We start from the raw sequence: 27,264 nt of genomic DNA, 5'->3' as shown, positions 1-27,264 counted from the left end.
CTAAGGCAAGAACAAAAGGAAAAACTCAAGCCAACTGCTTTGCACATAACACAAAGCCGACTGATGCGCCGCTGTGGGAGGTGAAGGCGCCGCCGGTGTTTAGGTAACGAAAAGTAGCATAAAAGGATGTTGTTAAATTTTTGGGAGCGTAAATTGCTATTCTACGAGTAGCAGCACATAATTGTTGCCTGCTTTTGTTGCACTCTAACAAACTTATGCACATATGGCTGCCTAGGATGGCCACATTTACTTAAGTAACTGTTTGTTATGAGTTTACGGGATAGTCCTGCTTGGGAGCTATGAGGCCTATGTATATGTATGTGTGAATGTACATATACATAAATGTATGAATGTATTGTATTTATGTAAAATTGCACGTAATTTGATGGCGTGTGTGTATGTGTGTGTAGAGAGAGATTGACAGCATTTTCTTTTCCACTTTAGTCCCCTTGCATCGCCCGCACCTCCTATCAGCAACATGCTTTTCTCTTGCGGCAATAATGCTGCAATTGTTTGCCCGTAATCTGAGCTATTGTCTAGGTCCCGAGGTCAGGTTGTTGACGGGCAGAGTGGCAGAGGGAATTTATGCGGAACGAACGTGTTGCTGCCATAAAATGCGAGCACACATACGCCCTCTTGCACATGAGCGCTGAAGCTTCAACATAACCGAGTCATTAATATATTTGCACATTTGCGTGTGTATGTGTGTAGGCGTTTACTAATATGTTGCCCAAAACTAACATTATGTGGAAGTAGAGAGCTTCTTTCGACTTAACCCACAGAGAGCACCAATGTTGCTCATACGCCTTAGACGGCTAAGAAGGCTCACAGCGTACTTATCCAAGTAATGCATTGCTTCGTGCCACAGTAATTATTTAATAGAAGGGTATTTCCCTCACTATTCTTTGGATCGAGTGCTTGTTATACTTTGTACTACTTCCCGTTTTGTATGAAGAGGAAATTTTATAATTTTTTTGTATTTACTTAATTTCAATGCAATGAAATCTAAAATTTTAACTTAGTATGCATTTAATGGCGAAAACGTTAACTGATATCGACCCAAAACTCATTTGCATTAGCAACGACAACATCGAGAGTATTAAACAGGCGAGAGTCAAAAACTGGAAGCCTGTGAACTATTAGCATGAGAAACTTATGTCGATTAATGATGACAACATGCGATGGGGCGTTTCTTGCACTGTTTGAGACAAAGCTTCTGCGGAAGATTTTTTAACATTTGGAGGTTTTTTAAGCTCTGATTCGCTAGCGCTTTATGGTGTACTTAGTGTGGCTCTGATACGGGTAGCAACAGTTATTTGGACTTCCACCGTCTTGCCCATGGGAGCAAGATGTGTTTTTTTCTGCTGCACTTCATTATACTGCATGGATTTTTGATATCGCCGTACACAATGCGCCGCGGTTCACAGAAATGGATGAGCTCATCTCTTGTTGAACCCGTTTACCGACGAGATCAATGGGCTGATCTTTCTGCATTGTTAGCACCAATTCGATTGCCACATCTATTCCTATCTGTACCAATTTACTTCCCATGATATTCCTTTTTGCATGCCGTTTTTGTGGGCTTTCAAGCTATTTACTAAGATTGTGAGGGAACACGTCCGAGCCCAAGTGCCTCAATTTCAAATCGTGTATAGTATGTCGAAATCAGAATCTTTCTGGTCTGTATCCTGATGTCCTGTCTACCAGGAATCAGCTTTCAACAACCGTTCCTATCATGGAGAACAGACGCTGACCAGGTAGCCGCCCACTATGAGTTAGTGGCTCCTGGATTTTTTCATTTTTCACCATGCCCATGCTTGATGAGGGGGACACATATTTAATTAGGTGTTGTTTGTTCGTCTGGAATAATGAGCACTAGACATAGTGCAGCGAATAAAGATCCAGCAAGTCCGTTGACCGGGTTATGCCATCCGAATGGATACTCCGGCTCTGAAAGTATTCTATGCGGTACTAGTTGGTGGTGACAGAAGAAGAGGAAAGAAACTTTGTGTAAATTGTTCAAGTTTTGAAAATTTAGCAATACTGACAGTAACACGAAAAATTAACAATGTTGAAAACCGATTTTTCTTTCTTTGTGATACCTGTAGTACCGCCCGTTCTACATAACTTTTGCATTTTGATATTTCTTTAAATCTTAAATAAATAATAAAACTAATTCAAAATGTATAACATCTGGTTAATCAAAATTAGACATATGCGACAGAACCCCTCGATTGAAAAAGCTAACAACCAATAGACATTGAAGTGCGAGAGTGAAAATGGAAATGAATTAGCCACTGATATGATGATGCAGATCATACCTTCTTCAAATGCGAGAGGTGGAACATAGAGTAAAGAGCTCTGCAACGAGCTATTAGTGTATGTAGACCTGAAGAAATCATCGAGGAAATGTTGATAGGTGAAGAAAAGTGGAATGCCATCGCAAACATGTGACTGTGGTCGCAGGGTGAGTTACTGAATGTGTTCTTCTTAGGACGCCGTCTTGGACCTTTACCTGGAAGCAATGCGGAGGCAGTCCCGGGGTTGAGCGAAAAATTCAAGAAAATAGCAGGGATGCTTTTAGTGGAATCACCACACACGTAGTAAAGACGGTTCCTGCATGGTGCGAAGCCATTTTGAACCAAAGCAAAAACAAAAAAAATTGCGCTAGAGTTACAATTTATCTCACTTATATGATCTACGTTGGAAGGTGTTGCGCTTGAAGGTGTTGTGTTGGAGGCCGAATCACCTTTGAACGAATGCAAACGAATTTTCTTCGTTTCACAATCAGTTCGCTTAATTTTGATGACCCGTTTCCTTCGTATGTTGCAAGATGTGTCTTAATAAATTTGAAGTCGAGGAATATTCTTTCGCTCTGACTTATCTTTCATATTAATTGATGTAATGTACTGTTCTCTTATTTTAGAGTGCATTTACGAGGTGTGTTCAAAAAGTATCGCGAATTTTGAATTTTCGCAGGTTACGTATATTCGAATTTCCATTTTTTTGTGGCGATATGTTGGTACTCATGTCTGTCACTCATGCCGACGAGTTCGGCCATTTTGAATGTTCAGTTAATTGTTGGCAGCTGCTTTGCTTACGTGTTTCCGCTCGTCTTCGATTTTTACCTATTCAAAAAGATGGATCAAAGAACCTGTATCAAATTTTGTGTGAAAAACGAAAATAAGTGCGCAGATGCATTCCGAATGTTGACTTGTCATACCGAGAAGCTACTTTGGACCAAAGCAACGTTTATCTGTAGCACAAAATGTTCTCAGAAGGCCGAGGAGATGTGAACGACAAAAAGCGTCCCGGCTGCGCGAGCACTTCAACAAACTTCAGCACTTCAGACAAAAAAAATTGATGAAGTGAAGAAAATGGTATTGGCCAATCGTTGAATCACCATTAGAGAAGCTGCTGAGGTCCTAGACATATCGATTGGCTCGTGCCACTCGATTTCTTTCAATGATTTGGGCATGAGACCGATCGCCACAAAATTCGTACCAAAACTACTCAATTTTGACCAAAAGCAGCATCGCATGGACATTGCTAATGAGATGTTGGGCTATGTCCGCGACGACCCAAATTTGCTCTAGAGGGTCATAACTGGTGACGAATCGTGGGTTAATGGTTATGACGTGGAAACCAAACCTCAATCAGAAAGACCGAAAAAAGCGCGCCAAGTTCCATATAATACCTGCGGAGCTATTATTTGTTCTTTCTCTAAATATTTTTGTTGTAGTCTGTTAGAAGTCATACATTTCTAGATTTATATATAAAGGCTGGTTAAATTTCAAGGGCCGATGTTGAATGTGAACCACACCTAAACGTCAACGACACCGTTGGACTTCTTTCTTTGGGGTTATTTGAAAGAAAAGGTATACTTCGATAAGTCAGCAACAATTCAAGAGTTAAAGGATGAGATAATTCGGCGCATTAACGGCATAGAACCTCAATTATGCCTCAGCGCCATCGAAAATTTGGACCATCGGATAGAATTGTGGCGCCGATGACGCGGCAGCCATTTGTCCAATATTTTGTTTCATACATAATTGAGTCATATCAATATTATCATAATAGAGAGAAACGACAATAATTTCCTAAAAAAATAGTATTTTATTCTAAATCAACACCGGCCCTTGAAACTTAACCACCCTTTATAACTGGCGCTTACACCCGTTTCGGGTGTTTGGCGGAGCTTCTGCTCCTATTTGTGGTGGGCGCCTTGATGTTGTTCCACAAACCTACAGGACGGACCTACAGTTTTTAGCCGACGCCGAACGGCAGATACTTTTTATGAGGAGCTTTTTTAGAGCAGTAATGCACTCAGACCCCGAGCGGCAAGCGCTAGATTTACTAAGAATAAATAAATAAATATAAAATGTCCAAATGTTATGCCAAATCTGGGGAAATTCCCTTGGTAAACTTGCTTGATTGCTGGCTTTACCGATATAAAGTCCATTCCTATTTATTCGTAAATCTCGCAGTTAGAGGAATGTTTCACAAATTGCCACTTCGGTGCTCTTAATTGATCGATCACATTTGCAAAATGCGTATGATTTTGGTTCTACTAAGTGTTGCATGTAAATACATATATACGTATGTATATGCATAAGTATAGGCACAAGTAGCAATTTGACCATTCTGCATATCACTCTACACATACGTACATACATACCTACACACATTGGCTGAAATTTCTACAATAAACAGCGTTAGTTTCCTATTATTTAATCTGTTGGTTTTTATATGCGCATAATTTGATGGCTAAAATTAGCAAAACATGGGTAAATTGATTAATATTCCCTCAACGAAAATGAAATGTATACACAAGTGGACAAAGCAGTGATGATGGACGAGAGCTAAAGAAGAACAAGAATGAAAAGCTTTTTGTTCAGACATTTGTAAGCACAAGTGTTAAGAGATCGCCGATGAATGTCGTATAAATTATTAGTTGTCGTGCTTTGCGAGTGCTGCGCACATACCTATGCACAAAGCCTTTTTGTTTTCCCTGTGCGCTTGAAGTAAAACTTGTAATATACGAGCTCATGTTTATAGTACTTACTCGTACATAGGAAAACATAGTATTGTGCAGAACCTAAGCAACCTTTTTGGCTGAGTCTTATATGTATGTATTGTTTTGTTTTTTTTGTTTTTTTTAAATCTGTAATACATATAACTCTTTAAAATATTTTATGATATTTTTTTATATATAATTATATAACATTACTTGAGTAATGAATTTTTAGTAGTTTTGCTTTGCAATGACTAAAGCGGCAGTTACGCGCAAAAAACTTCTATGCGAAATGCAGACAAACTTTTTCTAATAAGTTTTCTTACGCTGCACTGAGAGTTTAGTTTGAAAAATTCTTTATGTCTGTGATATTTTGTATTCCAATGCGCATTAAAAAAAGTTTAATTAAAAAGAAAATATTAAAACAAAACAAAAAAGCAAAGTTTACTATCGACAGGCCGGGAAACCTTGAAAGTGCTGCTGATAGGCTAACAGAAGCATATAAGGATGTGAAATTCTACTGGACTAATGCTTTAAAATCTTTTTGTTTTTTAATTTCTTAAACATTTTATTTTAATCAGCTTCATTATACTTTCTTTTTCTACCTTCACAAAGCTACATGCGAATCTTCTCTCCTTGTGGATTACCCATGGCTTGTGCTTCCACAATTCAGACGGTTTTTTTTATTTTATTCTTTTACTGAGCTCTGGAGGATCGTTAAAGTGGTGATGATAAGTCTCGATTTACACAAAGAGACATTTGGAAAGGAGACACTGGAAATTCTCTCTGAATATTTCATTGGCGGTCATACGGGCAAACTTGTTTTCGGCAGCATTCGTTGCTTTTGACGTTCACTTCTTTAAGTTTGACAATACGAAGAAGCGCAAAGCGTGTCGCCAGTACGGGAAACAAAATCCCCTCTGTTTTCCACGCCCATCAAATTTTTCCCTAAGTAAATCGGGACTAATATATAGTTCAACCTTTACCAAGGGAGTGAAAGTGCTAGATTGGATCAGATTACCAATTTTCGTGATATTTTTATTCGTTTTTGACGCGGTAGGATGAACCGGGCTTGAATCAGCTTGTAACTCAGCAGAGAAAGAAGAAGACCTCCTCTTCCTTGGAAAGATCCGGTGGAGAAGGACTGGGCTTCACTTGGTGTTTCCAACTGACGCCGGTTAGTACGAGAAAAAAATGAATGGAGCACTTTGTTGGGCTCGGCCAAAATCGCGTAGGCGGTTATCGCGCCAGTATACGAGGGGAGATTTTAGTTTATTCGAAAGCGAAGGTTTTATAAACTTATTCCTCATATTCAATATTAAATTTTAAAAAAGTGTGAATTGAATGCGGCATTGTAAATAAAATGTCTTTATGTAATGAATGAATAAAATAAAAGAGCTCGAGCTAGGGGGAACTAATCCGGATTGTACTGTAGTGGTGGCCTTCATGCACTGACTCTTCTTAGTTTCACATAATGCACCCCTGCGCCCACTTCGGAGTTTCTTTCCGTTCGGATATTTCTCACGGTTTTCATAAAATATACTACGGCCTCTGACTTTTCGCCTTCAAGTAATAGTTTTCTAAATTTTTTTTGCACTTTTTTTAATTTAGTGGCTAAGTTTTGCCCAGCCTTCTTTATAACTATACTAAGTATTTGCTTCTAAATTAATTCCTCATAATAATTCATTAAATTTTTAATTTCTGGAAAGTAAGTGCGCAATAATCTTTGTGAGCGAAAATATGATTGAAATCAAATAATTTAAAGAATTTCTTCAATCCTTAACTATAAGAAAAAGTTGCTTGAGTTTTGCACATTGCTGTATGTACGTAAGTGGGTAAGACTGTTTGTACTCGTACATACATTTATGCATACATATCTACAACACATTTATAGCGTATAAAATGCTGTAAGAAAAGTGGCGGCGCTGGAGACACAGCTCATCAAATAACGATAAAGCAGCAATCAAAATACTAATAAAAGTTATGGCAAAAAATTCAAGCGAAAACAATGTCTTCCTTTTTGTGTACATGTGAGCATACATGCGCATCTAAATACATCCATACGAGAAAAACACAACCCACAAATTATTTAAAGGAGGATTCTGCAGGATGGGCACTTTCATTTGGTTTGGCATAATACGAGTATGTGTAAGTGAGAAAACTAATACGACGGTATTAAGAAAAATTATAGAGAAATGCCAATCGCAATCACCTATCATCAATTTTTAAATTTGTGAAAAAATACTCACATATGTATTGTAGTATACACTGAAAATAGATTAACCATTCAGCTTGACACAATTTTTATTCGTTTTCTCCCTGGTTGCTTTAAATATAGCGTTTTCCTGTAAATAAAAATTGCTTATGGCGCCTTCTTTTAGAATATTTTTCAACTCAATCGGCACGGGTACTAGTCTCAGAATGTGAGGGAGGTGTGATATTTGTAGATTAGCGAAAATAACAGAAATAGAACTGGGAGTTTCTCAGGCAACTTTTCGATGGAGTCTTTATGTCTTCGTAAGTTTAACGTAAGGTTTGTGCCACATAAACTGTTAGATGACGAGAATACACAATCTCATCTGTTAGGAGTTGAAGGTGTATTTCAGACAAGAAGCAAACTATTTCATTGCACAATGCCATCACAGGTTCACACGTACGCATTTTATTGTATATAAAAACTTCAACGAAAACTAGGAAGAAGAAGTGTGCGTGCAGGTTTTCTTCCTACAATATTCAGAAATTTTATGACTCGCAATCTTTTTTCTAATTTTTGGTAATGATTCAATACTAAAGTTTTGCTCAAAAAACAGCCTTTTCGTACCCTCTTGATAAATCGACTCCCTTAGCAAGTAAATATGCTGCTTACTCTAGAGATTTTAAGTAAAAGTGGAAGAAAGTAAAATTTGTATTTCAAAAGGGTGTGCTTATAAGCAAAAATTCGCTCGATATATCCAGTAACAAGGAATACATCGAGACATACCGCTTTAATTAAGATATCATAAAGCAGTTTTTTGGGGCAATATGCGCGAAAGGTGGGCATTTTACAATCCGAGGCCAATGCATTTCAAATATAGGTTAGTTTAGATCGAAAAAGTCCCTTAACACTTCAGAGCCTTTGGACCAACCTGTGGATTTAATGAGTTTTTTATTTTTATTTCAGCAACCCTATTTGTGATACCTTTTCAATGATGTCAAAAAAGGCGAATCCGAGCGTGAAAATACTTTTTCTATATACCTGTACATCCATGCATCGTGTTTCAAGGTTTCCTCTTCTTCAATAACTTGACAGCTCCGACAAAAGTAATTATGTGGTATGCCCAGTCTATTTGCATGCCTTCCAATTGCACAATACAAGGGATACGTACTCCTATCATATTGCTCATATCTAGTCTCCGAAGATTCAGCGGCGAGTTTGTGCGGCCGTGGTTCCATTTTGGCCAAGTTCGACTGCTTATTTGGCAAAAAGGTGATTGCTTCCAATAGTTCACTTAGTTATATGTAATTAATTACAGCCCTTAACAGCCGTAGTAACAAGCAAACTGATGAAGCTGAGTGGCTTCGCCTAAGTGAGATAGCAGTGAATAATTCAAAAAACTTTCCTTTTGATAATGAGGTGATTATGAAGGAATTCACGTTTTGCAATGAGCTACTACAGGGAAAAGAGTTAGATAATCTCTACGAGGATGCAATCGAATATATTTCATGTTTCATTACAAGAAAGTTGGGATTAACGGAAATTTGAGGTCGAACCAAGAAACACCGAGAGATTTGGTAACTACTAAAACTTCTCCTTCTTCTTGATTGGCGTGATAATCGCTTAAGCGTTTCTGGCCAAGCTTAACAAAGCGCGCCAGACTTTCTTTCTCATGTTAACCAGTGCCAGTTGGAAACACCAAACGAAGCCAAGTCCTTCTCCACCTGATCTTTCCAACGTAGAGGAGGTCTTCCTCTTCCTTTGCTTTCAGACCCGGAGCGTTTATATCCATCCATTCAGATGACATGACATTTAACGAAGTAGAATAAGCACGGGAAGATGAAACCATGGGTGGCAGTCCACACAAGTAGGGGAAGTCCCTGATTGCCATTTCTTTGAGAGTGACCAGGACGATTCTTCTGCATATAGTCTAAGTAGCTCCCAACTTCCGGACTTCACCCAAGTATCCTCCGGGTAGTTCCCGAATATCCGTTTCATACCGAGCTTATGTGAAAAGGAGAAGCTTGCCAGGAAATATGGTTGTCGCTGGGTGTGGAATCCCCCACGTAAAAATCCTTCCCCAATGAAAACGTCAACAAGGCCTCGGATTAGAACTGCTAACCTCCAACACTCAGGCTAAAAAACCCATTTATTAAAAATTCTGGAAAGCAAAAGGGTCGATAATCAAGGAAGAAATGAGATAAGTAACAGAGAGAAATAGATAGCAAATAATAGAGAGAGAGAGATACATAGTCATGTGCCAATTTTTCACATTCTTTGGCATAATTGAAAATATTTGAGTGAACCAATTTTACTCGTTTTCATGACATCGGAACCCAAGACTCGAAACTTTGCTCTAGAAAATGCAGAACACTCACAGAGCAAATATTGAGTGCTATTCGCCTCCTCTAACAAAGACAGCGAATTGGGGCCTGAAAGATTCCAATGGTGGTCATATGCTGACCCCATGGCTTGTGTCCTGTGATAATACCGACCATCAACTGAACGTATTTTCTTCAAAGTTTTAGAAGAAAGTTCGAGAATTTTCTGTTTGGGCTTGTCACAAAACACTTTGCAGTTTTGCAGCATTCAAGACTAGACCATCGCTTTTTATGTAAATTGCATACATAACCGCTTATCTAATTCATGATTCTTGAAGAACGGATTCCGATTATTGGCTCTAGTCTGGTGTAGAACAAAATTCTATTAACTAACTTTTTGATCAGAATTTTTTGCATAGTATGGGACATATTTTTTCCACACAGAAGATTTATGTAGAAGAACTATATTTTCGTTTAAAGTTAGAGCTAAGAGCTCCGTTGCTAACAGTCTAATGATCTGGGGTTGTTGGCCTAGCCAAAGGTTAGATCTTTTCACTGGAATGAGAGAAAGCTTGAGCTTTTGACGAAGAAAGAGTAGATATTGCAGATTAGATGTAAGATCAGCACACACTTTTCTCAAATATGAGAAATGCGGAGTAATGCATATAACAGCAGTTCTTGATTTGCGTATCATTAACCTATTGAGAACTTTTAGGTGAATATTAACAAAGAAATCAAGAGGGAAAATTACAAAATCACATAAGATCTATTTGAACTTTAAAAAATATGCTGGGAAGGAGCATCTGTTAACTTTTACATATTTTAAAATTTTTCCCCATAATGAAAAACCGAATATTAATCCCAAATCACCAATTTGGCTTCAGAAAAACACGCTGTACCATTGAAGAAGTGCACAGACTCGTAAATAGTGTTCTCAAAGCTTTTGAGCAGAAAGTTTATTGCACGGCCGCATTTCTAGACATATCTCAAACCTTTCGTCCGTGTCTGACATGACGGCTTACTTTGTAAAAGTCCTAACTCAAAGACCGACACCTAGAAAAAGACCGAAAAAAAACGAAGAACAGTCTGAAATCTATGAAAGTTTAGGGGGTGTTCCCTAAAGCAGTATAATGGGGCCAATACATTACTTGCTTTACACATAAGATCTACCAATCACAGAGGAAATTATCGCCGGAACTTTTGCAGATGACATTGCCCTAATTGCTAAAGACTTTCACCCCGAAATGAATTCCCTCAAACTCCAGAAAGAATTTGATAAAATAGCTCAGTGGCTGAAACACTGGAAAATAACGGGTAACAAAGTTGTAGTAGACAAAGTCTGCTGAAGTTACCTTTACACTTAAACGAAACACATGCCCAGCCATTAAACTCAACAACACAATCATATCCCAAATTAATGTTACAAAATATCTCGCCATGCACTTCGATAGCAAGCTTACATGGAAAGCCCATATTTTCCCCAAACGCAAGGCACTAAGAATTAAACTCCGAACTTGTACCGGCTACTTAATCGATATTCTCATGTTTCTGTAAAACAAGCTCTCATTCTACACAACCATACTTTTCGAGCTATACAACAATTAACAAAGAGCGTATAACTCCACATAAATCCATAGCAAAACTTTAAATGCGTTTTTCTCAAAACTATGTTTTTTGAACTGGTGATCACTGTAAGTTAAATACCGCTTGGTAGATTTCTGTAAAATTTGTTAATTATTGTTAATTGTGAAAAAAAGCTTCGATCAGGCACAAGATTATGTATTAATAAAACTAATTTATCTTGTCCGATTGATTTTAGATGAATTTCTAAGGACTTGTGATGATCACCGCAAGAGCTTTCGGGAGAAACGGGCTCCACACAAACTGCAAGAACTTTTACAATTATTTTTTTTTTTTGTTGAAATTTTGCTAAAGTCAAATCGAAACATGATGTATTAACCCCATGTTTTTATTTTGGTAAAATAAAGCAACTGACTAGCAAAACAAAATTACTGAAAATCGTCGCACTACATCATCATAACACACATTACTACAAAAATTCCAATCAACCTAAGAATGATTACAAACCCACCATATTACCTCAGAAATGCCCAAATGTATCGTGATCTCAAATTTCTCACAATAGCTCGAGAAATAAACATAACTTTCTACATGACACAATATAAGAATGCAATCGGATTTTGTTTTGGCCGTTATTATTATTATTATTAGAAGGCCATTACGCACTGCGACCAGAGCTGATCTATTTTGAAAGGCCTATTTTGTAACCCTAGAGTTTTAGGCTTTTTAAAAATTTAAGCACAGTTTTGGGTTTGTTGTTCCAAAGACTGCATGGAGATACTACGATACCACCAAGGTGGTGAAGTCTCTGTCTGCCCAACGCAGGACATTCACAAAGCACATGTTCTGAGCTTTCTATGTCCGTTTCGCAAAAGCGGCAGACATTGGTCTCGGATAGACCATTATTATTTAGATGGTACCTCAGGCTGCAGTGACCTGTAAGGTATCCAGTTAAAAGACGCAGATCTACTCTGTTTAGTGAGAGAAGTTTGTCAGATATTCCTTTGTTGGGACTTAGGAATAGTTTGGCTTGACGCTGACCGGCACAGTTTAGCCAGTGTGCGGCAAGTTTTCTTTCTTCCCATTTCCTAATGTGGCCTTTTGTGAGTCCACAGAAAGGCTCAGGACCAGTAAGTTGCATATTTGCTCCTTGTTTTGCGAGGTCATCAGCCATTTCATTTCCCTCATGCCCTTCATGTCCCGGAATCCAGCCTAATGTTACTATGTTGAGGTTTCCTAACTTGTTTAGAAGGTTTAGGCAACCATTTACCAATTTAGAGGTGATAGTTGTTGATAGAATTGCTTTTAGAGCCGCTTGGCTATCTAAAAGTATGTAGATGTGAGTACCTCTCATTTTCCTTCTAAGGCATTCTCTTACACATATTTCAATGGCATGTATTTCTGCCTGGAATATTGTTGGGTAGGATCCCATCGGAATCGATTTTTTGAATTTGGGCCCTTTGATTCCTGCCCCTGTTCTACCATTTTCCAATTTGGACCCATCAGTAAACCATAGCTGGGAGCCAGGTTTGAAAGTGATAGAGTTAGTTCTCCAGTCTGTTCGTTCATTAATTATAACTTGGAAGTTCCTGAAGAGTATTGGTTTGGAGAATGGGACTATGTAGGAAGTTTTTTAAGATCTTTAAATGCCCTTTCATATCCCCACTTTTAAGTTCAGATATACCTTTTAATCTTAAGGCACTCGAGCGAGCTTCCCTTTCAATTAGAATTGGAAGCGGTGGTGTGTTCAGGAGCACACCCAATGCATCCGTGGGACATGTTTTCATAGTCCCTGTAATACCAACACATACCAGGCGATGCAGTTTGCTTAATTCGTTTGTTGCCTTTCTTTGCTTGACCTTGGGCCACCATGCTAAGGATGCATAAGTGACTATGGGTTTCACAACTGTGGTAATGTTTTGGCCGTTACTGTACCTATATACTTGAAATACTGTATTCAATATTGGCCGTTAGTGTATATATCAAAAATTCCAGATTTGTAGGTATAGATACATAGATAGGTATATGTACATACAAATGCTTTCATAACCAATGGTATAAGTAAGTGCGTGCCAATTTGTTGCTTCCTCGAACACTTCCAGCTTGTCACGCTAATACCCGTTTGTCATACTTTCGTGCTTTCTAGTTCCTTTCGACGATTGTGTTTCTTGTTTAGTTTCACTCTTATAATTTCACTTTTGCAATTGAAGGAGGAAAGAAATTCATAACGCTTCATCAACCAGGCACGCGTGCGATGCCGTACAAGTACCATAAATGGAGCTCAAGCTCGCTAGCACTTGAAAGGGACAAATTTTACTACTCGCCTGAAAAATATGTTATGATTTTGTAATAGGATATTGCAAAAGTACTAAAAACTTACGCATGGAAAGTAGTTTTAGATGCCAAGAGTTGAATTTTTGAATAGAGAACTGGGTCAAATTAAGAACTCTTGAATGATTAGTGGATGTGGAGCACAGATGCGCTAGAAAGGACAGAAATAGCAAGAAACCAGAAACTGCACTCATATACTACTTTTCTGGAGAGTTAATCGATGATCGGTGGGACAATATTAAGATGCACACCACAAATTCGAAGAGGAGGTTGGCCAAATACCAATACCTTCTTCCTGTGTGCATGGTAATGAACCATTCTGTTGAGAATAGGACGATAGTAGGAAAAATAGGAAATGAAAGGGGTGGTGTTTCGAATATATTATGTCTCGAAAAAGTCAAATCGATGATGGTGCCCCTTGGTGTTGTTGACTTATTAACGTCTGATGCACAATCCAAATTGAACATATCTTTCTTGAATTTGGTAAATGTTTCGTCATTTTTTAAGTTTGTGTAAATGTAACTTGATTAATTCCATTGCATTTTCTTTTACCACCTTCTCTTCTTCTTCTTAATTGGCGCAATAACCGCTTACGCGATTTTGACCGAGTTTAACAAAGCGCGCCAGTCGTTTCTTTCTCGTGCAAACCGGCGCCAATTGGACACACCAAGTGAAGCCAAGTCCTTCTCCACCTGATCTTTCCAACGCAGAGGAGGCCTTCCTCTTCCTCTGCTACCACCAGCTGGTACCGCATCGAATACTTTCAAAGCCTGGAGCGTTTGTATCCATTCGGACGACATGACCCAGCCAACGTAGCTGCTGGATCTTTATTCGCTGCGCTATGTCTATGTCGTCGTAAAGCTCATACAGCTCTTCGTTCCATCGTTTGCGATATTCGTCGTTGCCAACGTGCAAAGGTCCAAAAATCTTACGCAGAATCTTTCTTTCGCACACTCCAAGCGTCGCTTCATCGGATGTTATCATCGTCCAAGCTTCTGCGCCATACGTTAGGACGGGCATGATGAGAGTCTTGTAGAGTGTTAGTTTTGTTCGTCGAGAGAGGACTTTACTGCTCAGTTGCCTACTTAGTCCAAAGTAGCACTTGTTGGCAAGAGAGATTGTACGTTGGATTTCAAGGCTGACATTGTTATCGGTGTTAATGTTGGTTCCTAAATAAACGAAGTATTTTACAACCTCGAAATTATAACTGTCTACATGGACGTGGGTGCCGATACGCGAGTGCGCCGAATGTTTGTTTGAAGACAGGAGGTACTTCGTTTTGTCCTCGTTCACCACCAGACCCATTCGCTTTGCCTCTTTATCCAGTTTGGAGAAGGCAGAACTAACAGCGCGGTTGTTAAGGCCGATGATGCCAACATCATCGGCATACGCCAACAATTGTACGCTCTTATAAAATATTGTGCCTGAGCGATTAAGTTCTGCGGCTCGTACGATGCTCTCCAACATCAGGTTAAAGAAGTCACACGACCTCCTTCTTTATATCCATACAAAATATCTAACAAATAAAAAAAAATTAAATTAAAATTTTCTTTTGAAAAATGCAACCACTCCATCAGTATTTTCTTATGACGTTGTCACGTTAAACTATCGTTAGTAAACCGACTTTACAGACAACTTCTTTTTTCTTTTCTTTAGCTAAGTACATTACACTGTCTTGCTGGGTCTTAGGTTAATGAACTGCTTCTCCTCGTTAAGTACTCCGACGAAAAGACAGACCAACAAAATCGAGAATATCCTGGAATAAGTATGTATATATCATTTTTCTTGATATTCGCCACAATTATATTAGGTTTTTTCGTTCTGCCGAAGAAAGGGGCGATATTCTCACCTTTGTCTTTTCGTATTCCCCGATTAGAAATCATACCCCAAAGTACTTATCAAGTCGGTGTATAGGAGATCAAGAAAATTGTAATGACCACGCTGAACGTAGAAGTGCTAAGTGAGGCCGTGCTGGCCGAATGGGTTGGTGCGTGAATGTCATTCAGTAGTGTCTGGATTCAAAACCATTAGCACGAAGCATTAAAATTACAAACAACGCTTTCCCTAATAGCAGTCGCCCCTCGACAGGCAATCACAAATCTCTAAGTGTATTTCGCACAAAAAAGCATCTGCCGCTCGGAATCGGCCTAAAACCGGTGTCGACCTTCCATTTGTGGATCTAAGCAAAATTTATCATTTTTGCAAATGGCGGTGTAAGTCAATCATATTTCATATTTGTAAACTAGGCAGCTGCAGTACATAAATAGGCAAGCAATGGAGTGCGTATAGGCCAAAATAAAGATTTTCATCACTCATACTATTTTTTTTCTATTTATACTGCCTCTACTACATATTAAACTGGATCTAATTTAATTTCATTAAACGCTCGACTTAGGCGGAGTGACTTTCTAGTACTCAGCTCGTTTAAAAGCAAATATTTCTTATGTAAAAATACAAGAAGGGGCTTTTGTGGGACCTGAAAAAAAAAACGTATGGCTACTGAAAACTTTGCGCGACGTTTAACACCTACAGAAAAGGCAACATGGACGACATTCAGGAGCATTGTCTGCAATTTACTTGGCAATCGGAAAAGTGACAATTTCAGGTGAATTATCGCGGAACTATTCCTGAATATGCCGCTTAAAATTCCTTTTCTGCATTCCTGCCTCGGAAAAAGTACGCGATAAGAGTGACGAGCAGGACAGGTGATTGCAGCAAGTTTTGCAGGGAATACAGAGAAACTACCGAGGGCGATAATTCTTAGAGTCTGTTACATGAAACATAACCACCACAAGAATGCTAATGAAAAAGTTATTCCGGACTTTATTCCTGAATTCGATCGAGTATGGTCGGAAATTGCAAAAATTCGCCATCCAGATTTGGAATCAGAATAAAAAATTATCTTAGTAACAGACTTTGCGCATCCTGTGCTATTAAAAAGGTTGTAAAGAATAATTCTAACGGCGCACACTAAACAATCTTTTGCCCAATTTCTAATGCACGATGTACAGAATGCCAATATGTGGCCACCATCAAACCATTAATCGGTTCTCGGCGAATTTGAAGGCATCAGCTGATGTGCTGACGTAATAATTGTGATAACAGCTGTTTGTTCACGAAAGAGGTCGGAAAAACTGAGAGTGTGTTGATAATATAAGAAAAAATTAATTCAGCCATCGCCCATGTTGATTCATTGCCATTCGAGCAACGATTGGTCGGAAGAGCGTAAGAATACGTGTGAAACGTGCAGACGCAATTGTGTTGTCAAGTCTCCTGTAACGTAGCCGTCGAAGTTGCTCTCAAAATTTTGCTTCGGATGGCCAAATCCGATCATTCCTATCATTCTTGCTTCTGGTATAGATGATGAATAAAATTGTGGCTTGTGCTGATTGAGACATGCAAAAATATTTTTTAATCCTTAAAAATAATCTAATCACTCTTTTACGATAAAATCTTAGTGAAAAGTATCGGGTTTTTCCGCTTTCTTGCGCGGAATTCTTGAAGGTGGAGTGTTGCTTGCCTGGTATTTGGGCCACGATTTCTTACAGAACCTGTTCAAGCATAGAATATAATAGGACTATGAATAAGTTCGTGCGGGTTTTTTTCGAAATTTGAAACTTTATTGACGTAAAATGGTTACAAATTTAATATTCAAAATATTGTCCATCGCTTACTACTACTTTTTCCCATCTTTCTGGCAATTCACGGATTCCCTTTGTGAAAAATTCGGTCGGTTTTGCCGCAATCCACGAATCGATCCATTTTTTGACTTCATCGTAATTACGGAAGTGCTGGTCAGCCAGGCCATGTTGCATCGATCGGAAGAGATAGTAATCGGATGGCGCAAGGTCTGGACTATACGGCGGGTGGGGTAGGACATCCCATTTGAGCGTTTCTAAGTATGTTTTGACCACTTGTGCAACATGTGGCCGAGCATTGTCATGTTGCAAAATAACTTTGTCGTGTCTATCGGCGTATTGCGGCCGTTTTTCTCGCAGTGCTCGGCTCAAACGCATCAATTGTCGTCGGTAGACATCCCCCGTAATCGTTTCATTCGGTTTCAGTAGCTCATAATACACAACACCCAGCTGGTCCCACCAGATACACAGCATAACCTTCAGGCCATGAATATTCTGCGCCGACGTCGATGTTGAAGCATGGCCAGGGTATCCATACGTTGCCCGACGTTTTGGATTGTCGTAATGGACCCACTTTTCATCGCCAGTCACAATTCGATGCAAAAAACCCTTTCTTTTGTGCCGTTGAAGCAGTTGTTCGCATGCCATAAAACGGCGTTCAACGTCTCTTGGCTTCAATTCATACGGCACCCAATGGCCTACCTTTCGGATCATTCCCATGGCTTTTAAACGTTTGGAAATGGTTGATTGATCAACTCCCAAAGTTTTTGCAACCTCTTCTTGCGTTTGAGCCGGATCTTGATCGAGCAATTCCTCCAATTCGGTATCCATGAACTTTGGCGGCGCACCCTCGCGTTCTTCGTCTTCCAAGCCAAAATCACCACTTTTAAAGCGTGCAAACCACTTCTGGCACGTTCGCTCAGATAGAGCATGCTCACCATAAACTTCCACCAAGATACGATGACTTTCGGCTGCTTTTTTCTTCATATTAAAATAATGAAGAAGAATTCCCCGCAAAAACACATTATTTGGCACGAAATTCGACATTTTCAAGTGTGGTAAAAATATTGTTGTTTACGCTTCAAATAAAAAACTTATACTGACGTTTGTGCCTTACGACAGTAGCTCTCCAATGAATGTTTGGAAATGTGGATCGATGGAATAATAATCAAGTTACGCCATCTGTTGTAAAACCGCACGAACTTATAAATAGACCTATTAGCTTTTATCAAATTTATCATTTGAGGACTTTAGGTGGGCATAATCCTCAACTGGCAATTCCCGGAAAACTTCTTTGTATTTGTAAGTGTTCTTGTATGTAGGACACTTACATTTAAACATTTACATCGCTTCTGAAATTTCTCCACCATTGAGCAGTTAAGTTTAGTATGAATGGAATATTTGTAGCTGAAAGATGTTAGTTAACTCTTTGATATGAGTTAATTCAACCCTATAAAAATGGTCCTGCCACTGGGTATTATGTTTGATTTCTTCCATCGTTGAGTTTTCAGTATAGTTAGAGTAACTGTCTTAGTTGTTGTAGTGGCTGAAATACTCGGAAAGCATTGGAATTGATGATTTGAAACTGTTTTAGTGTTGAAGTGCCTACGCAACGAAGCGTAGAATGAGCAAATGAAAAGGTGCTTTCGAAAAACTGCCACTTTTCTTGGGTGCCACACGGCACATATACGCACACACACACACACAAAGGAGCGCATATATTTTCAAGTCAGCGTGTAAGTATTTGTATGTGCCTAGAGTGTGTGAAATCAGTTAAGTGGAAGGCGTTCAAATGCAAGAAACTACCGAGTTCTCAAAGCGAATTTGCAAAAAAAAAAAATAGAGGGAAAAGTTTATCAAATGGAACCAGTTTTGTGACTTTCACAGCAGAGACAATTTGGTAGTCATGTGCGTATATATGTCCGTACTTACATACAGATATCCAGATTTACATGTATGCAACCTTAGAAAATTAAATGTGACTTACCGTAAGGCCCCAGTTGTGCAGCCACACGCACACGCTCGATTACCACCGGCGGCTCGCTGCGTCCCTTTGCATTGACGGCATACACCAAGAATTGGTATTCTCGCCCGGGCTCTAAGCTGTTGAGGCGAAACTGTGGTTGCGGCTCCTGCATGCGTAGCACCGGTGCTGATGTCGCCTGAAAGTATGCAAAATATGCGAATTGAAAAACAAAATTCTGCAAATAGCAAGAAAATACGCATAACTACATCTACATATACATACACACACCCCGTAGTAAGTTCGAGAAAAGATAAGAAAATGGAGGGTAAAGTGATGCAAAGCATGGTATTGACCATTGTTGGCAGCAAGCAATTTGTCGGCTCAAGGCAAAAATATTTGAAAACTTTGCTTTAACAACAGTCAAAAGAGCTTTCGCTTGATTCGAACAAAATGCGCTTCACTTTTGTGGCAGAAAATGCTCTCAGTAAATTTATGGTTTGAAAGTCGATTTGAATGGAATCGATAAGCAAATATGGCAGCGCCTGGTGCATGGCGGTCTTCAAAAGCTCTTGCCGCGAATTCAGTCATGCAAAGGCAGTCGCCATTTGACGCAGCACAAAACTATTCAAAACTTTGCCTTTACAATAACAACTGAATAGGCTTTGAGCCAATTCACGTAGAATGTGATGAAGAAATAGCAAAAAGAAAAATCTTAATCGCTTCAGATCAAAGTAAGTTCTTGGCTGCCAAATATGCCAGTAAGTTGAATAAAGCAATTTAGAGCAGAGCGGTCGAAAGTGTTTGAAATACGAGTAATTTAATAACTTCTTCTTCTTCTTCATTTCAGTGACAGTCATAAAGATTTCCTTTTCATCTAATAAAGAATACTTAAATAAATCGTGTAACTGAGACAAAGTCAGATTCATTCTTTCTACTGAGGCTGGACTGAAACCACTCAGCGTTTACACTACATACAAGATGTTCTGGAGGCTTCAAGCCACCAACGGTTAATTTTGCATTAATAAATGCGTCGTAAATCCACTGAAAGCATGCGGGACTCGCCCTTTATATTGACCGCGCAATAATAAAAATACAGTAAAATAATAATAAAAATGACTTTATTGTGTATCTAAATATTCTTCGTCGAACTCAAAACACTTCTAAAATTCACTTGAGCCAATTTTCAAAGCACTTTTGTCACTCAGAAGTGGATACCTTCAAAACGACCTGTTTAAAGACTTCAGCAGCTCCTTTGTGTATCGAACAATTTTCACCTCGCATTTGGTAATGTTCAGAAATAAAAAAAATCAGAAATCATTAGGTGCTAAATCAGCGTTGTATGGTGGACGATCCATTAGTTTCATCTTTTAAGTACTCAAAAACTCTATTTTCTGTGCCGATACGTGAGAGCTCGCATTTTTTTCGTGAAGGATGATTCGTCATCGGCGTTGGTTTTACTTAATTTTCCGAAAACTTCTGGCAAACAAATTACTAAGAGTTGACTGTTTTGAGTTTCTCTAGTTAGGACATGAAAAGACCTCCCAAGAAAAACGGGCGTTCATTTGCTTTGTGGATAGAGCTCATCTTTGAATACCCATACGGTCGATTGCTTTTTTATTTCCAGCGCATGTGCTTATGTCCAAGATTTGATACCTGTTACTCGTACGATATCATAGATGCATGAATCGTTACACCGATCAACACGAATCCGATATTTCTCATATTTTGTGGCATTCAATGAGAACAAGCCTTCTTGACGACTAAGTGTTCATGCAATACTGTGGGTATGCTGACCCCATCAGTGCCCCAGGATGCCTCTATCTCGCGATATGTCTCATGATATTCTTGCTTTATCAATTGACGCAAATCATCCATTGTTTCTGTAACAACAACCGCTTTGGACGCCCTTCGCGAAATCCGTCCTGCAAAAATTAACGACCACATCGGAACTCCTTATGTCAGCGCTTCACAGTTGCTAAGTGCGGTACTTCAACACCAAAAGTTGAATTAAGTCTGTCTTGATAATCAAAGTTGAAAATCGTAACAAATCATCGCATGAAACTTTTCGGTTAATTCCATTTTTGGGCGAGAAAAAAGCTCGCAAGTGAAAACATTACATGTAAGTGTATGCTAAAAACTACCAGCTTTTCGATAAAAATATCGAATTACAGCTCATCACACGGAGTGTTGCAAAGACGTGTGATAAAACTTGTATCGCCGAAAGCGAAAGCAAATCTGATATAAGGTCTTATGGTCTTGATATGTAGCATAAAATTAAATGCGTGACTCGATTTTTAGGCATCTCGTTTTATACTGGCGAACAAGGAAAGTTTGAGCAACATTTCTGCAGTCTTCTCGCAGTGAGCGAAATGATGTAGCTAAATAGAAATGGGCTTTAGTAACGATTAATAGTTATAATGCAAGGGGGCGCAAAAGTAACCTTGCAATGTTTTTTAAAAACAATGAAAAACTTTGATTCTTCTTCTGGATTACTTTTATTTGGTCTTTTAATTTTTTTTACATCAAGTCGAGAATATGATGTCATGTAAATGGCCGCCGCCACAGTTGATTGTCATTTGAGCCCTTTTTATGGCATTTTCCATCACTTTGGCCAAAACTTCCGGCGATAGGTCCTCACATTCTTGATGGATATTGTCTTTAAGAGCTGCAAGAGTCTGAGGCTTGTTGACATAAACCTGCGACTTCAAAAAGCCCCACAAAAAGAAGTCTGGAGCGGTCAAATCAGGCGATCTTGCTGGCCAGTGCAAATCGCCAAAACGGGAGATTAGGCGCCCCGGAAATACATCCTTCAGCATATCGGTTGTGGTACGTGCAGTGTGTGCCGTTGCACCCTCCTGTTGGAACGACATGTTTTCCAATCCCAATTCATCAAGTTGCGGCAAAAAGAACTCGTTCATCATTGCTCTGTAGCGCTCACCATTCACAGTAACCGTTTGGCCCGCGACGCCTTCGAAGAAAAAAGGTCCGCTGACTCCTCCTGCGAAAACAGCACACCACACAGTGACTTTGAGCGGGTGTAATGGCTCTTCGTGGGTTACACGCTGATTTTCAGTGCCCCAGAAGCGTAAATTTTGCTTATTTACGTACCCGTTAAGATGGTTACGTACCCGTCACTCATGATTATTTTTGATGAAAAATCATCTTCCCCTTGGTGGTGACTAAGGATGGCTTGAGCGTATTTTAGACGCATTTGGCGATCAGCAGCTAACAGCTGGTGCACCGTCTGGACTCTGTACGGAAACATCTTCAAATCTCGTACCAAAATTCGCTGTAAAGACCGTCGACTGATACCCATATGCGTGGCACGTCGTCTGGTCGATGTCGACGGCGCTTCCATGACATCCTCGGATACAGCAGCAATATTCTCCATCGCTTGGCTTTCACTTATGATTTTAACAGCATAGAATTAATTTTTGTTCAAATTCTTTGCAGTTTACTTTTTATTATTCTCAGGCCAACATATAAACTAAATTTCAGAAAAATTTGTGAAAAAAAGAAGTGAGATCACTTAAGATAGGATCGCTCTATATGCTGCCTTCTCATATATGTAGTTATCTCTCATTAAGAAAATTAAATGAATACAGCAGCTATTTCCGGGGCGAAATGCAACTTAACTCGTATGATAGTGAGCTCATTGGTTTACTTTGATAGATGTATTGTATCACAAAGACTTTGGTCTTCCAAATATTGTGCAGTGAGGACAGATGCTTACTCCAACTCTACTGCACATCTTTCGAGTATCACTCATCTGCCATCGTTTTATATAATATCAGCAACTTAAAGCCTGCACATAATAATAACCACGCTGAATCACGCAACTATTGATTGTGACAGTAGCAAAATTATTAAAATTTAATTAATCAAGCGGGCCTCAAAAAATGCCTTAAGTGTGGAAATACTGCAGGCTCTCCACCTGTGTTCCAAATAATTTAACTTAGTAAAAAATGTATTTAAAAGCTAAATTAGATGATTCATTTTGCGCCACCTTGCATATATGTATGTACATCTGTTCTTGGTCAGAGAGCAAAATTACTTCTTGTAATCATTTTCCAGTTTTTTATTGCCTAGAAAACAAGTTTTATTTTTTAACTTTAATTTCTTGCTTAAGAAATAAAATTAAATTTTCGATTCTTAGTTGTTTATTCAGGAATTAAATTTACTTTATGAAATTTATTTTTTGCTTAGAAACTAAAACTTAATTTTTGGACTTAAGTTTTTATTTATTAAATAAATTTTAATTTTTAAGTTTTATTCTTTCCTAAGAATGAAAATAAATTTTTTGGATTGCATATTTTATTTCTGGAATAAAAACTATTGTTTGAGTTTTCTTTTCCTTAAAAACTAAACATAATTTTTTGAGTCTCATTTATTATTTTATTTTATTTAGAAACAATATTTTTTTGAACAATGATAGCGCGACATATAGCAAAGTGTTGACTACAAGGTGAAGTCCAAAATAAACAACACTGAGCTAAAATAGAAATGACAGGAGCTTTGTTCTGATAACTTCGAGTTTATTTATTCAAAATAGTCCCATCTGTTTTGCGCGATCTAAAAGCTTCTCGAAAGAGTGTATCAGTTCATTGACAGGAATGTCTTTCAGGATATCGCTATAAGCCTTTTGGATGGTCTCTATGAACGCAAAACGTTTTCCTTTCATGACCAAATGCAATTTTCCTAATAGGTAGAAGTCACAGGGAGCCATATCAGACGAATACGGTGAGTGATGGTTGATTTAATTGCGATTTTTAGTCAAAAAATCACTCACAAGAGTCGATCGATGAGACGGTGAATTATCACGCAATAAGCGCCAGCTTCCTCCTTCGCGATATTCAGAGCGAATACGATGCAGCAAACGCTTCAAAACGACAAGATAGAAAATTCCATTGACGGTTTGGCCTATTGGCACGAACTCCTTGTAGACAATTCCCGTAAAAGCAAATGAACATCGACTTGATTTTTGACTTCTCCGAGCGCAAGTTTTTAGTTGCTGGCAGTCTGGGGCCTTCCATTCGGCACTTTGATTTTTTTGACTTAGTTTCAGGTTCGTATTGGAAACACAACGTTTCATCACCAGTTACAATGCTGTAAAGGAAGTTCACGTCTTTTCCCCCCTCTTTAATGAGGTCTTTCGAATGTTGAAGACACAGCAATTCTTTGTCCTCAGTTAACTTGTACGGAGTAAAACGTGCACAGACCTTTCGTAAGCCCAAATGATTTGGAGATATTCAACACCGATTCCATGAATTTCAGCTATGATTTCGGTTCATTTTTGATAAATTTACGAACAATTTCGATGGAGTTTTCGGTGTATACTGTTTTTTGGACATACGGAGCGTTCATTGCCATTTATGTCCCCACAACCATCTCTGAAACGTGTAAGCCTCGCATGAACTCTGGCAGGTGATAGACAATCATCGCCATAAACTTTTTTATCAATTCAAATGTTTTGATAAAAGTTTAACCGATTTTAAAAACAAAATGTGATATTATATTAGCTCTTTGTTCGAAACACATTTTTGTACTGATGACGCAAACATACTGACACGTTAGACGCAATAACATCGCTTCCATTGAACCGAATGTCACTAAGCTTTCACTGGCAGTCACCTAGGGATGTAGCTATCAACGCATTAACTCACTGAAAAGATGGCGCCATGAAAAACATTTTTATGACGTCAGTCTTTTTTATTTTGGAGTTCACCTTGTATTTAACTATTTTATTTAATTTCTTTCATAACTCAAAGTTTCAAGCTTTGTTGAGAATTAAATAAAAAATCATCAAATTTTAAATTTTCAATCAAAAGTTCAAATCTTTTAGTCAGAGTGTTTAGATTTCCGAGGTATGTAATTTTAGATCGCAAAATAAAGTACAATTTTAAAATGTCATAAAAATTGTAGTGATTCGTGATAATCATTTTTAACTGGCAGTCTTGTGCATTTTCTGGAAGAAAATGTATAACTCATCAACGAACAAATTCTCAAAAATCAACACAAATTTTGAATTACTCTTAACTTACACAATACTGTATCAAAATTGAATGGGCGTTTAGACCGCGAACCCAGACCTTTTTGGAAAAATCAGGCTAATAAGTTTGAAACTTTTAATTATATGGATTCTTTAAGAGCAATATTTTATATAAAAAAAAAGTTTTAAATAAATAAATTTGGCAAAACTTTGCCAAATATCACGCTGCTATTTAGGCACAGGTGTACGAGTATACATATGTCGTTATTTATATATATTATTTACAATACAGTCGCTGCCCCATACCAGTTGACCAATTTTGTGTAGACCGATGGCTCATGTGAGATAAAATTTTCTCATAACTTATATTGAATTTGCATATTCTTCCTCTTTTCGATACAATCAAATGCTGGCATTCTAGGTGAATCACCCCCATCTAAATCATCTAATCTACAAGTATGAAGGAGAAAACTTTAACAAACGATTTTTTCTCGTACAACAGCAAATCTAGTTGCGCTGCTAAACCGCTAAAGAAGGCAAGCAAAAATGCGACGGTGGAAAAGCGGAGATGCAGAGATGCAGAGATACAGAGAAGCAGAGAAGCGCACATAGTTGGCAAAGCAAGTAGCAATAATCGAACAAGTTGCAAAAGTTTCCCAAACAATTAATCATCCTTGCAAACTCTATTATAAAGTTTGTGTTCAATGCAGATCTTGGCAATTTTTTCTAGCACTTTTTTTTGAATGTATTTTTCTTTGTTGCTCAGTTTGTCTTTATCAAAATTCTTTCTTGTTATCTCTCAAATACATATGTATGCCATAGAGCATTTGTATTTTTTGATGGCGCTGTTTTTGGTTTTTCTGTTTGTGTTTTTGAACTCTTGGTGCACAATCGTCTCGCTGACCACTTGCCCGTATGCATGTAATCATTTATACTTATATTAAACCATAAATATGTATGTGTGTGTGTATGTGAAAGAAAGAAAAACACAATTACAATGAAACATATACCTCTTATTCCAAAAAAAGAAGAAAAAGAAATAAAGGATAGAGAAAATCGGTATTTATGAAAATTATTCGTTAAACGCAAAACTGATGGCTGTTTTTCAAAACAGTGTTTTCGAAGATTTAGTTTTTGTTTTTTGCATTTCATAGTATTTCGCTAAAAATTTATAATTTTAGATAAATACTGTACAACTTTTTTTATTTTTTATCTGATTGTCGTCTAAGCAATCAATCTAAGTATTTTTTACCTTAAATTTCAAAAATACAGATAGTAAAAGCTTTTCGACTGTAAAATAAAAACTAAAATTGTGAAACTTTGCAAGCTGGTAGAGAATTATACTTGTCTTTGAGCCAACTAAATTTGCATTTAGTTAGGCAATACTTATCCAATAATAGCCGGGTTGCGTCGCACAGTGATAAAAGGTGGCCCAAATTGATTTAATTATTAAAAAATTATTTGTGTGACGAAAATCTTTATTATAATCATTACTAGAAACCAAAGTTTGTAATTAAAATTATGACCCTCGTTAAGAAAGCTATGACTGCTATGACCTTCAGCTTAAATGGAAATCTTTATTTTGGCCTTTGCGCCCCATTGCTTGTCTGTTTGTACAGTGCAGCTGTCAGCAGTTCACAAGTTAAAAATATGTTTGGCGTTCGACGCTATTTGCAAAAAAATATAAATCTTTCGATAAGGTGATTCATTTTGCGCCACTACCGTGAAATTAACAATATTTTTATAAAAAATGTACGAAAAAATTTCTCGTGAAAAATATAACGAATATTGTAAAGAGATAAAGTGACCTATTTACGTTTTACAGAGAAATGCCAATTTTGTACCCCCAAAAGTAATATCTTTAACGTCGACTGCGCACTTTTTTATATGAAATAAAAAACTCAACACCGTCGGCAGAAAAAATTGTCAAAAATCAATGCAATCTTGCACTATGTAATACCAAAACTCAATGATTTATAAAAATTAAAAAAAAATTCTGAGTAAAAATTTGAAATTTCGAAGGAAATTTGTCTAATTATAATATAAAAATTGTATGCAAAGTTCGAAACTTTGATTTATGTGGTTGTTATTGTAGTAAGAACTTCATTTTTTATACAAAAATAATTGAAATTAAAAACTAAATAAAAATATAGACAAAACTTAATAATATGGGGTGTACACCAGAGAACTGCACCGGTTGAGTGTAAAACATTCATACGCTTCGCTTGAA

The 27,264-nt window shown here is 38.0% G+C and overlaps 1 protein-coding gene across 1 annotated transcript in view; it reads right to left on the bottom strand.

Moving 5' to 3' along the window:
- Positions 1-27,264, bottom strand: part of LOC128871903 (hemicentin-1) — a 334,429-nt gene that overhangs the window by 115,761 nt on the left and 191,404 nt on the right. Inside the window, exon 13 of the mRNA XM_054114067.1 lies at positions 19,067-19,241. Within this exon, the coding sequence (XP_053970042.1) occupies positions 19,067-19,241 (175 nt within the window). The remainder of the gene's footprint in view (positions 1-19,066; positions 19,242-27,264) is intronic.

Source organism: Anastrepha ludens, chromosome 2 (assembly GCF_028408465.1).
Source record: "Anastrepha ludens isolate Willacy chromosome 2, idAnaLude1.1, whole genome shotgun sequence".
In the NCBI taxonomy this organism is placed as follows: Eukaryota; Metazoa; Arthropoda; class Insecta; order Diptera; family Tephritidae; genus Anastrepha; species Anastrepha ludens.
The sequence above is the reverse complement of the archived record's forward strand: the minus strand, read 5'-3'. Positions and strand labels throughout refer to the sequence as shown.